The sequence below is a fragment of the Alternaria novae-zelandiae genome, assembly GCF_023758075.1.
Source record: "Alternaria novae-zelandiae strain BMP 2774 chromosome Unknown scaffold_1, whole genome shotgun sequence".
NCBI lineage: Eukaryota > Fungi > Ascomycota > Dothideomycetes > Pleosporales > Pleosporaceae > Alternaria > Alternaria novae-zelandiae.
The window spans coordinates 2,180,791-2,193,048 of NW_026056961.1; the positions used below are offsets into that span (position 1 = coordinate 2,180,791).

General features: G+C 52.9%; 5 protein-coding genes across 5 annotated transcripts; 4 read left to right on the forward strand and 1 right to left on the reverse strand.

Moving 5' to 3' along the window:
- Window positions 1-1,237: 1,237 nt before the first annotated feature.
- Window positions 1,238-2,177, forward strand: J4E88_000705 (uncharacterized protein; the record flags this gene model as incomplete). Its single annotated transcript, XM_049394379.1, has 2 exons — window positions 1,238-1,912; window positions 1,968-2,177. 2 exons carry the CDS (start codon window positions 1,238-1,240, stop codon window positions 2,175-2,177), a joined length of 885 nt encoding a protein of 294 aa, XP_049260208.1.
- A 668-nt stretch (window positions 2,178-2,845) lies between these two features.
- Window positions 2,846-3,927, forward strand: J4E88_000706 (uncharacterized protein; the record flags this gene model as incomplete). The annotated part of the gene is made up of 3 exons (XM_049394380.1): window positions 2,846-2,850; window positions 2,897-3,021; window positions 3,074-3,927. The coding sequence occupies 3 exons, from the start codon at window positions 2,846-2,848 to the stop codon at window positions 3,925-3,927; spliced, it is 984 nt and encodes a 327-aa protein (XP_049260209.1).
- A 984-nt stretch (window positions 3,928-4,911) lies between these two features.
- On the forward strand, window positions 4,912-5,972 carry J4E88_000707 (uncharacterized protein; the record flags this gene model as incomplete). The annotated part of the gene is made up of 3 exons (XM_049394381.1): window positions 4,912-4,916; window positions 4,966-5,072; window positions 5,122-5,972. The coding sequence occupies 3 exons, from the start codon at window positions 4,912-4,914 to the stop codon at window positions 5,970-5,972; spliced, it is 963 nt and encodes a 320-aa protein (XP_049260210.1).
- Window positions 5,973-6,771: 799 nt separating this feature from the next.
- J4E88_000708 (uncharacterized protein) lies at window positions 6,772-8,457 on the reverse strand (the record flags this gene model as incomplete). The annotated part of the gene is made up of 3 exons (XM_049394382.1): window positions 6,772-7,916; window positions 7,966-8,247; window positions 8,298-8,457. The coding sequence occupies 3 exons, from the start codon at window positions 8,455-8,457 to the stop codon at window positions 6,772-6,774; spliced, it is 1,587 nt and encodes a 528-aa protein (XP_049260211.1).
- A 1,851-nt stretch (window positions 8,458-10,308) lies between these two features.
- On the forward strand, window positions 10,309-10,879 carry J4E88_000709 (uncharacterized protein; the record flags this gene model as incomplete). The annotated part of the gene is given in 2 exon segments (XM_049394383.1): window positions 10,309-10,708; window positions 10,728-10,879. 2 exon segments carry the CDS (start codon window positions 10,309-10,311, stop codon window positions 10,877-10,879), a joined length of 552 nt encoding a protein of 183 aa, XP_049260212.1.
- Between the last annotated feature and the right edge of the window lie 1,379 nt (window positions 10,880-12,258).

The following is a 12,258-nucleotide window of genomic DNA, read 5'->3' on the forward strand; positions in this document are numbered from 1 at the left end:
GCAGTTGCTCCACAACGCTACCGCCACCACAAAAGCTTGATCGCACATCGATCTGCATCGCTTCAACCATTCCGACATCTAGCGAGAACCTGCATGCATCGGAGCTCTAATGAGTGGGTAGTGGGGTAGCGCTGACCGGAACACCAAGGTTTTGCCGGCAGGACGCCTCGCATTCGCCTGCGTCTGCGCAGGTAGGACAGTACCGAATACTTGGGAATAGATCACTCTACTCCAGGGTCTGGCTGAATCTGTGTATGAAGGAGCAGGGCCTGCATGAGATGGAATCGGGATGGAATCGCTGGTAGAACCCAATCTAATTATGGAACCGTGTAGTAGCGCGCTGCGGGCGAGCCCTGACGTCTTGTCAAACTATCGCGAAATGCCTCGCCGTGTCAGCAACGACCTTCTGACCTGACGGTACTAGATACGCACTCAGAATCTCATCGTGCCCAAACGAGACGACGAAAAAAACCAATTCGGCTCTCCATGCTGAGGTCCGAGCAGACTGTGCGACGAATGCACTGCTTCTGGAAACATTCTGTGGATCACCCTTGTGCCGATGCTGTCGATCTCACGTCGGGGATTTTGAGCACCGACAACAACACAGCGAAAGCGCCAAGATCAACATTCCACGACCGCGAAAACCTTGAAGCCACTTGTCAGCGCCGGCGCTGAAGATACGTCTATCACACCTGTCAGGGTCCGGGCCTTGCTGTAGCTCGACATTAGTAACTGGGAACGTGTTCCGGTGCGCGATACTAGGCAGGAAGTCGCATGTAGCGCGAGGCCGCCAACGGCTTACACGACCCCCATCCACCAATGCCATGGACCGGAATCGTCAGATCTTAGAAGTGGGTACGGCTCGAATCGGTCAGAATGGATACAAGAGATGCAGAGGGTGAGGAACTGTAGATTGCCGGTGGGTAAGATCGCTGTTTAGTGTTTATCGAATTTCCTACAGTTTTGCGCGGATGCGTCGGTACGGCTGTCATCACCATCGGTCTAATTTTGATCGCGACCCATCTCACGGTCAGCCGTTGAGAGCGGCGAACGTTGGTGTTTGGGTATATATTTCTTTGGAGTTTCTCGAGTTTGGTTTCGTCAGGCTCAACAGTTCAGCACGGTTTCGTCTTTCTTTCTTCTTCCAAATTTCCATATACTGGTATCATTGCGATCGTTGAAGTCGAATCTTTGAGCAACACAACCTATCGCCAAGGACCTTCGCTACTTTTCCAACATGCGTTACTCCGCCATCACCCTCGTTGCTCTTACGGCGACATCAACTTCGGCCTTCTCCCTATGGCCTCGCCAAAGCTCTAGCTGTCCTTCCGTCTGGTCTGATGTCGCCACCGAGCTCCAAGCCGACTTTGCTGGCTGTGGCGCAGATGCTCACCAAGCCCTCCGTGCCCCCTTCCACGACTGCATCAACAATGGCTGTGACGGCAGTCTCGTTCTCACAGACGAGTGTGGAAGATCAGAGAACGCCGGTCTCTCCGCTATCTGCACGAAGCTCAAGGACTGGAGCGACAAGTACCAAGTCAGCGCAGCAGACATGATCCAATTCGCCGGCGCACAAGCAATCGCAGCGTGCCCGCTCGGCCCCAGAGTACAAGCACTGGTTGGCCGCAAGGACAGCTCAAACGCCGCGCCTGTCGGAAGTGTACCCAGCAGCCGTGGCACCCTCGAGAGCATCTTGGGAGCCTTCGCGGCGAAGGGATTCTCATCCGATGATGTCGTTGCCCTCATGGGTGCGCACAGTGTGGCGGTCCAGTTCCACGACGACCCAGCGCAAGCCGGAAAGGGTCTTGACTCGACGCCTTTCCGATACGACAACACCTTCTACCAAGAGACCAAGGACCGCAAGGCACCATACAGTCTCCAAAGCGATCTTCTCATGTCAAACTCTTCAGAGGTATGTGTTCACTGTCTTGATATCTTCACCTGGTCCGCACTAACAGTCTTTGCAGACAGCAACCACCTGGTCTAACTTTGCTGAAGACGCTAACAGCTGGTCTACCGCTTTCACGAGCGCATGGGATCGATTCGCTGTTATCGGCAGCGACGCCAGCAAGCTCCAAGATTGCTCGAGCTTGGTCCCCAATGGCTTTGTGACCACGAAGAGGCAAGCGTTCAACATGGCGTTTACCAAGAAGATGAGCGCCAAGTTCAGGTTGTAGGAGAGATGGTCTAGTTGTAGCTTAGCTCCGATACTTATAGCGATGGCATGGCGTTTGGGGATTAGACCATGGTGGTTCTGGGGTGGCTTTACTGTGCTTTCATGATACTCCGCAATACGTTGCACGTTAATGTTTACTTTCATTAATGTATTAGATTTATCTCATCTTACTCTTGCAGCTATCACCCTCGGCATGTGCGCGCTGATGTCGTTGCGCAGTTAACATGACCTCTACAAGAGAAAACGCGATACAGCCAGATGAGACAAGCTTTCCTGAACACGTGGGTGGGGATAGACGGTGTGGCAATGCGCTGCTCTTGGACGAAGCTACCTCACTCTCAAAGACGGATCCTTGAAGAGACGTCTGGAACCTTTTCACCAGACGAAGACTAGCGAATACGACCCTACAGCATGAGATCTGAACGTGGAGACTTCGATGGCAACTCTCAGGTTATTTCCCGATTGCATCAGGTTACGCGCGCATCTTCACCATCATCCTTGTGCAGTTTCTCACCATCACCACTCACTTTCATCGTATTACGCAGGCGACGGGTCCAAGCATCTTGGAGCTTAAGGCATTAGTTCTGCCAGATCCTAACTTACTCCACTACACCACTACACCACTACACCATCGACCCCCGCGAGTGGCCCATTTCGACGCGACTGAACATGGCGTAAGTACTGAGGAACCCTAGTATCGCTCTTGCGCTGACCTTTCAGTGGAACGAAGCGGGCGCTCGAGGCTGCCGTTGATGCCGGACGTCCTGCTGCGACAATCACCCACCGCAAGCGCGCTCAAAAAGAGGTGATCAACGATAAGTCCCTGCTCTTGAAGCTTCCCGGAGGTAGGCGACATCATCAAAAGAGCTTCATGAGTCTAGCTAACCGGATGGTCAGAATTGAGAAACCGGATCTACGAGTACATCATGGAAGATGTGAAGGAGAACAAGAAAGGCACAACTACGAAAGAACCGAAAAGTCGTGGAGAGTTGTATATCACGTTCGACAACGATGCGCCAATCCACCTCAAGTACACGTCCATCAAATCTCGCAAGCGCTGCAAGAGCGTAAAGCAATGGGCAGCCGCACACGAACGTCGTCCTTACTTCGGTTTGACTCAAGCCTGCCGTATGCTGCGCGAAGAGTTCCGACCTCTCTACATGAGCGAACTCGGGTTCTGTATCGATCTTTACGTTGGCCAGTACCTTTTGGCGCTTGGATCCAACGAGGAAGAACAGAGCATCGGTCAGGCTGTTACGAACATCATGCAAACTCCACTTTCAGACGATGGAGCGGACTTGCTTCCTTTCTTGGAGAGGCTCGGTGAACTGAAACAGCCGCGACTGGACAAATTTCGGCTAATGTACGGTGGACAGCGGTACTGGGACCGAGACACTCTGCTGGCTGTACTTTGTTGCGAGTTCCAAAAGGATGCAGGTGGTCTTACCAAAGCCAAAACTGGGATCTCCAATATTACTATCGTTAAGAGCCGGGAGGCAGAACGTTACAGCCGACCAAACGAGGATCTGATGTTGGTTATGGATTTGGATGCAAATTTCTTCGTGTCGCCGACCCAACAGATCATAGAAGCTCATATGAGGAAGTTGCTCTATCGATTCGAGCTGGGAGAGCTCGACACGCTGGTCACGCAGTTCCGTTGGAGGGGTAAGAGGTTCACGTTCTGCTCTCATGCGGCTGCTTTGCACGGATACTCACCCACGGTCGCGCTACTTCGTAGCGAAGATTTGTGACGCATCTGCAAAATAAGGAGGGCAAGTGTCAAAATGCGAAGGTTATCTGTGGTGGCCAAAGATTTGGATTAGCAACGTGTAGTCGTAGAAGCCGCAATCCTTGATTGGCGCGGGTTTCACAGCGTAGCAATGCACGTATGACTCTCGAGACGTACACTATCGTGAGAATCAATGCACAGAAATGGATAGTATAGTGAATACCCCCACGGTATGTTATGTCGGTTGCAGCATTATACTTCGAGGGACCTGCGGCATATCATCATAGTATGGTGATCTCCGCGACGCATGTTGGAAGTCGCTTCCTTACTGGCGCCGTTGACGTCACGCGCGCAAACATGGGCGAAAGGGTCTTCAGCTGCCAACGTCAGAGGGAAGCTGCGAGCTTCGCCCACTCGTGTGACAACAGTACCACGCCTACCCTTTAACAAGCCTTGCCTACACAACAACAACATGATCACACTCCCGTCCTTAACTTCTCCGCCCAACACTCGCAGACTGCGCGAAAGCGACACCACTGACGACATCGGCGTGTTGCTATCAATTATCGCGTTCTTGCCTACAAACTCTCCTCTGGTATTTCCAAGAATTGCAAAGATCACTGCTGGAGACGACAACAGCGTTCCAGTTTACGTCCGCACTTATCACGTACATGGTTTGTGTAAAGGCTTGTCGGGCTGGAGGTATTAAGACTTAACTACATCACTGGGAGTTCCGCACGCCTACCGCCCAAAAGATGTGCCCGGTTTCGTATCAGGTAATCGGTTCATCACACCGGTTTGTGATATCAGCAGTACCATACTAATCTTCTCTCACCTTTACCTTCACCTTTACCTTCTTTCCGACTATGCGCACGTGCCACACCAACTAGTAACAAGCATATAAGCGAGGAGAAGTTGATTAATACAAGCTGCTATCGCTGCAACCTCCACCACGATACGTTCAACCATTCCAAATTTCTGAACGAGACGTCGCAACCCAAGAGCCATGGCGTAGGCGTCCACTGCCGATTCAACAGCTTCAAGACTAACCGCTTGACAGATCAAAGCGCCAAGGCAACGCACTCCTTGATCTCAAGGGCTCCCCTCCTAAGCGGGCTCGTAAAGACGTTGTCAACAACAAGTCTCCACTTCTCAACCTACCTGGAGGTATGAAGTTCTTGATTTCAAGAGATGGTGGTACTAACCATCCGAATAGAGATTAGAAATCGTATCTACGAATTCGCCCTAGCGGACACAATGCAACAACTTGATGGTGGCCGAATCTATCTAAGATACAACAAGTTGAATAAGGCCGCTCGCCTTCAGTGGCGGCTACATCTCTTCATGGACGAACTCAAGAGCTGGCAGTCCCAGTTCGATACATACTGGAAAGCAGCGCATGGGCAGCGCAAATACTGGGGTCTTGCCCAGGCTTGTCAGATATTGCGTCAGGAGTTCCGCCTTCTACAACAGAGAACTCTACCCCTCACCATCTCAGCGCAGCATCTTGGCCAATACCTTTACGCTTTCGGCACAACAGAAAACGCGTTGGCTCTTGGAAAATCGCTCACAGACATCGTAAACCAACCCATCCTTCCAGACGTGAGGTTGGACATTCTGCCGGTTCTAAGAAAGCTTTCCAAGCAACGGAAGTCGCTTCCTTGGCTTACCGAGCATTTGCGTAGGGGCGAAAGCCGTTGGAAGACTAGCGACCTGCTTGCTGCTTTGTTTTACCATTGGGCCCAACCGCCAAAGGGTCTCGAGGTTGTTGAGCGTGACATCGCCTCTGTCACTCTGACCATGGGCAAGGTTCACGGCACTCACGGCGCTCATGAGCAGCCATCGATGATCATTGGATTACGCTGCGCCTGTTTCACAGATCTCACATCTGATGAGAAAGGCGCAACCATGTTGGACTTTATCAAGGCAACCGGGCTGGAGAAATTGCGTTACTTCATCACGGAGTTCCGTTGTTGTGAAAGGCGTTACACGTGGCAAATGCCTGGGCGTCAGTCTGGGGCAACTGAATCCCCGATGCAGATCTCTGAAGTTCAAGACGAGGATTAGCGCGCTTGTTATTGAGGAATCGAAGGGGCTTCATGAATGGGTTGGGGTTCTGGTCGACTGACCAAGAAAAGTTTGACTTTCACGGTTTTTGAGGGCGATATAGCGTCATAGAATCAAAAGCAATGGTTTCTGTTCCAACAGCTCCAACGTCTTCTGGGTTAGGACGCTTGTGATTAATGAAAATACAGGAGAGATAAGACTGAGCACATGCAAAACGCGGTATGTCCACGGCAACACCAACACGAGAACGACTGGCGTTGTGGTGATCAAGCAGCTCTCAGGCATACATTGTCGCATGACTTGTCACTCATCAATGTTTGATGGAACAGAAACCTCTACGGGATGCTGCGGAACTCGTATCGCATTCTACAAATAATTCGGGTTGGGAGGATACATAATCTTGTACACTGCCCAGTTATCAGTATTTAATATCATGTATACTGCAAACTGCAAGCTGCGACAGGAGGAGCTGCGTCCGCACCTAGTGGCATTAATCTCTTGAAAGCGACTAGCCCCGAGTGGGCGCGTTATCAGGACGTGAGTCAGCTTCGAATTGGCCGCAGCAACTTGCAGATGAGAGTATACAGCACAAGAGCATCAATAGATTGCATCGGTATGTACCCGGTCCAATAGATAGACAGGAAGGCACGCAATAGACATGATAGAAAAGTCTACAAAGCAGGGTGATGATCATGAAGAAGTAGAAGTATCATTCCAAAAACATCGCTACAAGAATCGAAGTCACCCATCTAGGGTAAGTATATATACAAGATGAACATCGCAAAAGATGCGAAGTTGTCTACTGAAGGGCCTCAATCATGCGGCGGATCTTGGCAGCAGACTCGCTACCAGCCTCCTGCTCAAGGAAAGCAATGAAGGTCTCGAGGGTGTAGGTCTTCTCACCAGCACCGGCTGAGGGTGCGGGTGCGGATGAAGCAGCAGGCTTGGTGGGCTCAACGGCCTCGGGTGCGACGGAGGTGGGCTCAGCCTCGATCGGGGCGGCAGGGGTGGGCTTAGCAGCAGAGGGCTTGGGAGCCTCGGGGGTAGGCTTGGGGGCAGCGCCGGTGGGCTTAGGGGCAACGGCAGTGGGCTTAGGGGCAGGAGCGGAGGGCATAGGACCCTTGGAAGGACCGGGCTTGTTGGCCTCAGGCTTGACGCACTGGGAGTAGTATGGGTTCCACTCCTTGCACTCAAGACCCTCAGCGCACTGGTTGTCACCCTTGAAGCCCTGGCCACCACACTGGTAGTACTCCTTGATGGGACCAGATGGCTCAGCGGTAGGAGTGGGGCGGACAGCGGTGAGCATGGTGGTAGGAGCAACGATAGCGCTAGAGACGGTGCCAGGAAGCATCGAAGAGGTGCTGTTGGCTACGGGGTAGGGGGCGACAACGCTGGAGACCTCAGGAGCAGCGGCAGAAGAAGCGGCGGCAGAGGTGGCAGCGGCAGAGGTTGCGGCAGCGGAGCTCTCAACAGCAGAGGAGACCTCAACTGGGGCAACCGAAGTAGGCTCAGCCTCGGCAGCGGCGCTGGTGGAAGCGGGAGCAGCAGTGGAAGAGGCGACAGCGGAGGCCGGGGTGGAGGCAGCAGGAGTCTCAGCACCGCCGGTAGCGGTAGCAGCAGGGGCACCAGCGAGCTCGCCGAATGTGAGAAGCTCGGGGGTAGCCTCAGTACCACCAGCGATGAGAGCAGGGCCAGGGGCGGGGTATGAGTCGAGATCGGCGTGGATGGAGAAACCAAGACCAGGACCAGTCTTGGAGTAGGCCTCTGGGAAAGTGACACCCTTGGGCTCGAGGGTTCCGCTACCGGTGACGGTAAGCTGGTAGCAGGTCATGTAATGCTGAGCGCCACCAGCGGGGCCTGCAGCGTGAAGGGCGATAGCCTCAGCACGGAGGAGGTAGTCACCAGGAGCGATGTTCTTGGGGATGGTGAAGTCAAGCTTTCCGCCTATTGGATTGTTAGCAGTAGTTTCCAGAGGACATGATGCCGTACGTACAGTTGTAGTTGAGGTCCTTGGTGCCCCAGAAGTCGTTGTCGCCCTGGGTGGCATCTGGGTTCTTCGCCCAGGTGTTCTGGTAAACCTTGAAGAACTCGCTGGAACCATCGGCAGTGGCAGCATCCTCAACCTTGGACATGTATGCGAGGACGGGACCCCAGTGAGCACCACCAAGACCCTCCTCCTTGCAGTCACGGGTGTTGTGCTGGTGCATCTCGATAGTGACTGTGTCACCAGCCTCAAAGTCGCACTTTCCCTCAGCGGGAGCAGGGCTAACGTTGCCTAGATTCATGTCAGCACAGATCCAAAGGGGGAGCTCGAGGGGTACTCACATTGCAGCGCAGTGCTTGTGTAGTCCTCAACGGGGCTGTTGGAAGGTGGCAGCCTGGCACAGGTGCTCTCAAGATCCTTTCCGTTCTTCCAGAGTTGTTGGAAAGTGGCGTGGGCGTTGGCCAGCGCCAGGATGGCGGGGAGGACAGCTACGGACTTCATATTGTATATATTGATGCGAGTAGTGATGTTTGGAATGAGTGACAAGTCAAAAGTTGACAAAAGAGTGACTGAAAAGGCGAAAGAACGAATGAATGACGAAGTCCTGTAGTGAAAGAATGTCCAGCGCAGCTGCGTTACTGTTCCAAGTCTGGCGGACCCGAAGACTTATATCCTCCAGCGCAGGAGATGAGTCCAGCCGTGAAGCCGAGGAATATGTGGCACGCTGCATAGCTAGCCGTTTCGTTTACCACCGGTCCAATCTCGAACCTGACGCCGGGGCGCTATGTGTCTGCAGCCACACTCGGATAGATGAACGAAGGATGGATACCTAGGCCAAGAACAGAACTCTTGGGAACCAGAACCAGGTCCATGGGTCAAACGACGACTGACAGGTTTGACATGTGGAGCGCTGATTGGTGGAGATGCACTGTGCCTGGAGTTCGAGCCGAGTAGAGCTTAGTGCTGTTTTGACATTGGACGAGGCGAGAATCCTTCACATTGCAGGGGCTCCGAGGCATCCTCTGTAAAGTGTTGGCGTTACTGTCCCGCGCAGCAAACTGCACATTGGTGTGGCTGTTAACGCATTGCAACTGCTTATTGCGATGGCTGGAGCAGAGCTTGCAGAAGATGGATCGCAACAACTTCTTGATCGTACTTGCTTTGGCACCTGCCTTCCCTCGGAGATGATGGTGCGATAGGGTATGGCTGCAGAATCTAATGATGGCATCCTCTGCAATCTCAAGAATCTGCAGTTTAAGATACAATGCGGGTCTGCCAACCCAGGGTCGAGGTAACAACACCGGCTCGAGTGTGGATATGAACATGTTCGTCGGAGAATGACAAGACGGCTAAATAGCCACAGGATAATACCCTGAGTCGACTTTTACGCCGTATGCGGATGGAGCCATGGAGAAATGCGCGCTCATGCTCATGTGCTTTGCGCGCGGCATGTTGAAACGTTGGGGTGGGGCGAGACGAAACACCAACTGCATGATCGCTGCTGGGGTTGCGGTCTACGCCGTTAAGGATCGCGGTAAAGTGACTGAGTCTGAAGGATGAAATATCCAACGTTGAGGAGATGAAGGCGCGTAGGTAAAGGCGGTGTTGGATCATGGTTGCCAGGAGAGAGAGGCCGCCAGGCTGGTACGCACCTAAGGATGGTGATGATGTCATCGCCAGCGCGCCGCATCGGCCAAAACTCACAATGCAACTCGTTCTTCGCCGTCTCATGTCACGAAAATTTGTCGCATAATACTCGCAGTCAGGGATCAAGCCTACAACAAGCATTGGTCTCAACAGATGATCAGCATGATTATTGTTCCCAGTACCTAGGTAGCGACGCTCCGAGAGACCTTCGATCAGCAAATATGGTTATCACCGTATTCACAAGACACTGCATGTCCCCTCACTCAGAGCTTGAGCGTATCTAGCTCATGTTATCAAACTCACCACTACCTCCCACATCTAGGATGAGATACGGGCTTGTGCACACAGCCGCCCAAGGCGTTATCCAAGGATGAGAAGGTCTACTACAGCGACCCTGTTGGGGCGTTCTCCTTGTAATGCTAAATATATTTGTAGTCATATCGACTTCTTTTTCGCGATGCAGCAGCCTGATTGTAGCCTACAGAGGTTGGAGCCCTTAGCCGAAGATGCTGTGGCAGCGCTATTACACCGGTGACGGAGGAATCACTGGTTTCCCAATCTGGAAGACAAACGCAGTAGCGTTCCAAGGTTGTTATTATCACCAACCCGACTCAGCGCCCACAAAGTTTTCTGGAAATTCCAGCGACGCGACACACACATCCTCCAATTACCCCAACACTCGGCATACTCCTCGACCCGGATGCGATGGCGCGCGAGCTCTCCGAAACTGAGCGTGAGAATGACGCAGAATTCGAAAGACTTCTCGAAGAAGAAAGGCAGGCCATTGCCGACCACCAGCTCGCTTTGACTCTGTCCGGCTTGAGCACCGATGACCCAGAGTACGTACTCAGCTCGACTTACGCTACAAACCTGGCGAACGATCGCTGCCTCGGTACCAATGAGCAGTGGGCTCGTGCGAAGGAGCTCTACGCAGAGATACACGCATACGAAATCGCTTCGCAAGCGTCAATCGATCCTGATGAGACAAGCGATACCGAAGAAGAAGTAACCGAAGACGACTCAGAACCAGACCCGGAAGAGCCCCTCACCCTGTGTGAGGCGTGTCTCGACAACATACCGACCGTAGACACTCTGACGCTTGAGTGTGAGCCCGTGGCTCATAGCTATTGCCGAAACTGCCTCCTCGATCATTTCACCATGGCTCTCGACGACGTTTCGATATTTCCCCCCAAATGCTGCAAGATCCCAATACCTCTTGAGGTCTGTCGTACCATGCTTCCTCAAGGATATGTCAAAAAGTTTGACCTCAAAGTAGAGGAGCTCGCTACACCGAACCCCACGTACTGCGCCAACTCCGATTGCGCCGCCTTCATTCGAATCAAGGACATAGGCGCCGATGTAGGCACCTGCGTCGACTGCAACGAAACGACCTGTGTGCAGTGCAAACACCGCGCACACGACGGATTGTGTCCGAGTGACCCACATGTACAGCTTCTCATGGATGCAGCGAAGCGGGCAAAGTGGCAGCAATGTGCCCAATGCAGGAATATGGTTGAGCTTTCCCAGGGTTGTTTCCACATGAGCTGCCGTTGCGGTCACGAGTTCTGCTACCTTTGCGGCCTACCGTGGAAGACGTGCAGATGTCCACAGTGGGATGAAAATTTTCTTACTCGCCCTGCTCCTGTCGCTCAGCCAGCCCCCGCTCCCGAGGCGGAGCCCGCTGAGCATTTGCACATTTGGCAACGTATGAATGGGGGAAACTGTGAGGATTGCAGCGCTCATTGGCTACATTTCGTCATGCACTGCGTCGGGTGCGGTGTCACTAGTTGCTGGCGATGCATCGACAATCTCCATTAGAGGCGTTCGACGACTCTGGACAAGTTCAAGGGTACTATTTTGGATCATCTGAAGAGAAAGATCCGGGGACCTGGCCAGAAGATGATGGGCGCAGGGCATGTGTCGTAAACGGGTGTCAAGACCTGAAATCTGCACGCAAGATTGACGAACGATACTAAACAGACCGCGAAACTAGCTGCGCATGTCGGATTAGCTTTTCAAACCTTATCAGCAATTTTTGTACCCTTCTGAGTTCGGTAGGATGTACCCGAGGACTGCTGACGATGTGGCGGTAGAAGCCTTGAGCCTGGCCCATGAGGTTTCTTTTGCCAAACAACATATCACTCAATGACTCGTGCCATGTGCTGCATTATCGATGAACGGCCTGTAGCGCGTCAGGTATAAGTTCTTCTTTGCCGTATTCCCATCTTGAGAGCAATGTGGTAGTCGCGATGTGGGTACTGACAGACAGCATGGTATGGTCGTGATCCGACGGGTAGGAAAGACACGCATTCGACATCTAGCTGCATAGCTTCCTTATGTCGCCACAACACCGCCAGTAACGACTGTCAGCCCTCAGTTGGAATTATTCTGGAGTAGAAGTGGTCTTTAGCGATCGGCGCCAGGCCCCTTTTTAGCCGGATGCCATGCCCAAGTGTGCGGGAGGTGTCAGCGCTAACCAGTGCTTATCCCGACGCCTCAACACCACTTTGCCAATGACCTCAGGTTCCACAGCGCAGCCTTCTCTTCATCATCTCCACACGGCCAGGAGAACATGCAGTCGCCTGCTTCGTCTAAGCCACTATTGCGAACGGTTCTACGCGATCTTGGGAGCTTAGCATGTCTCTGGGCTACCTA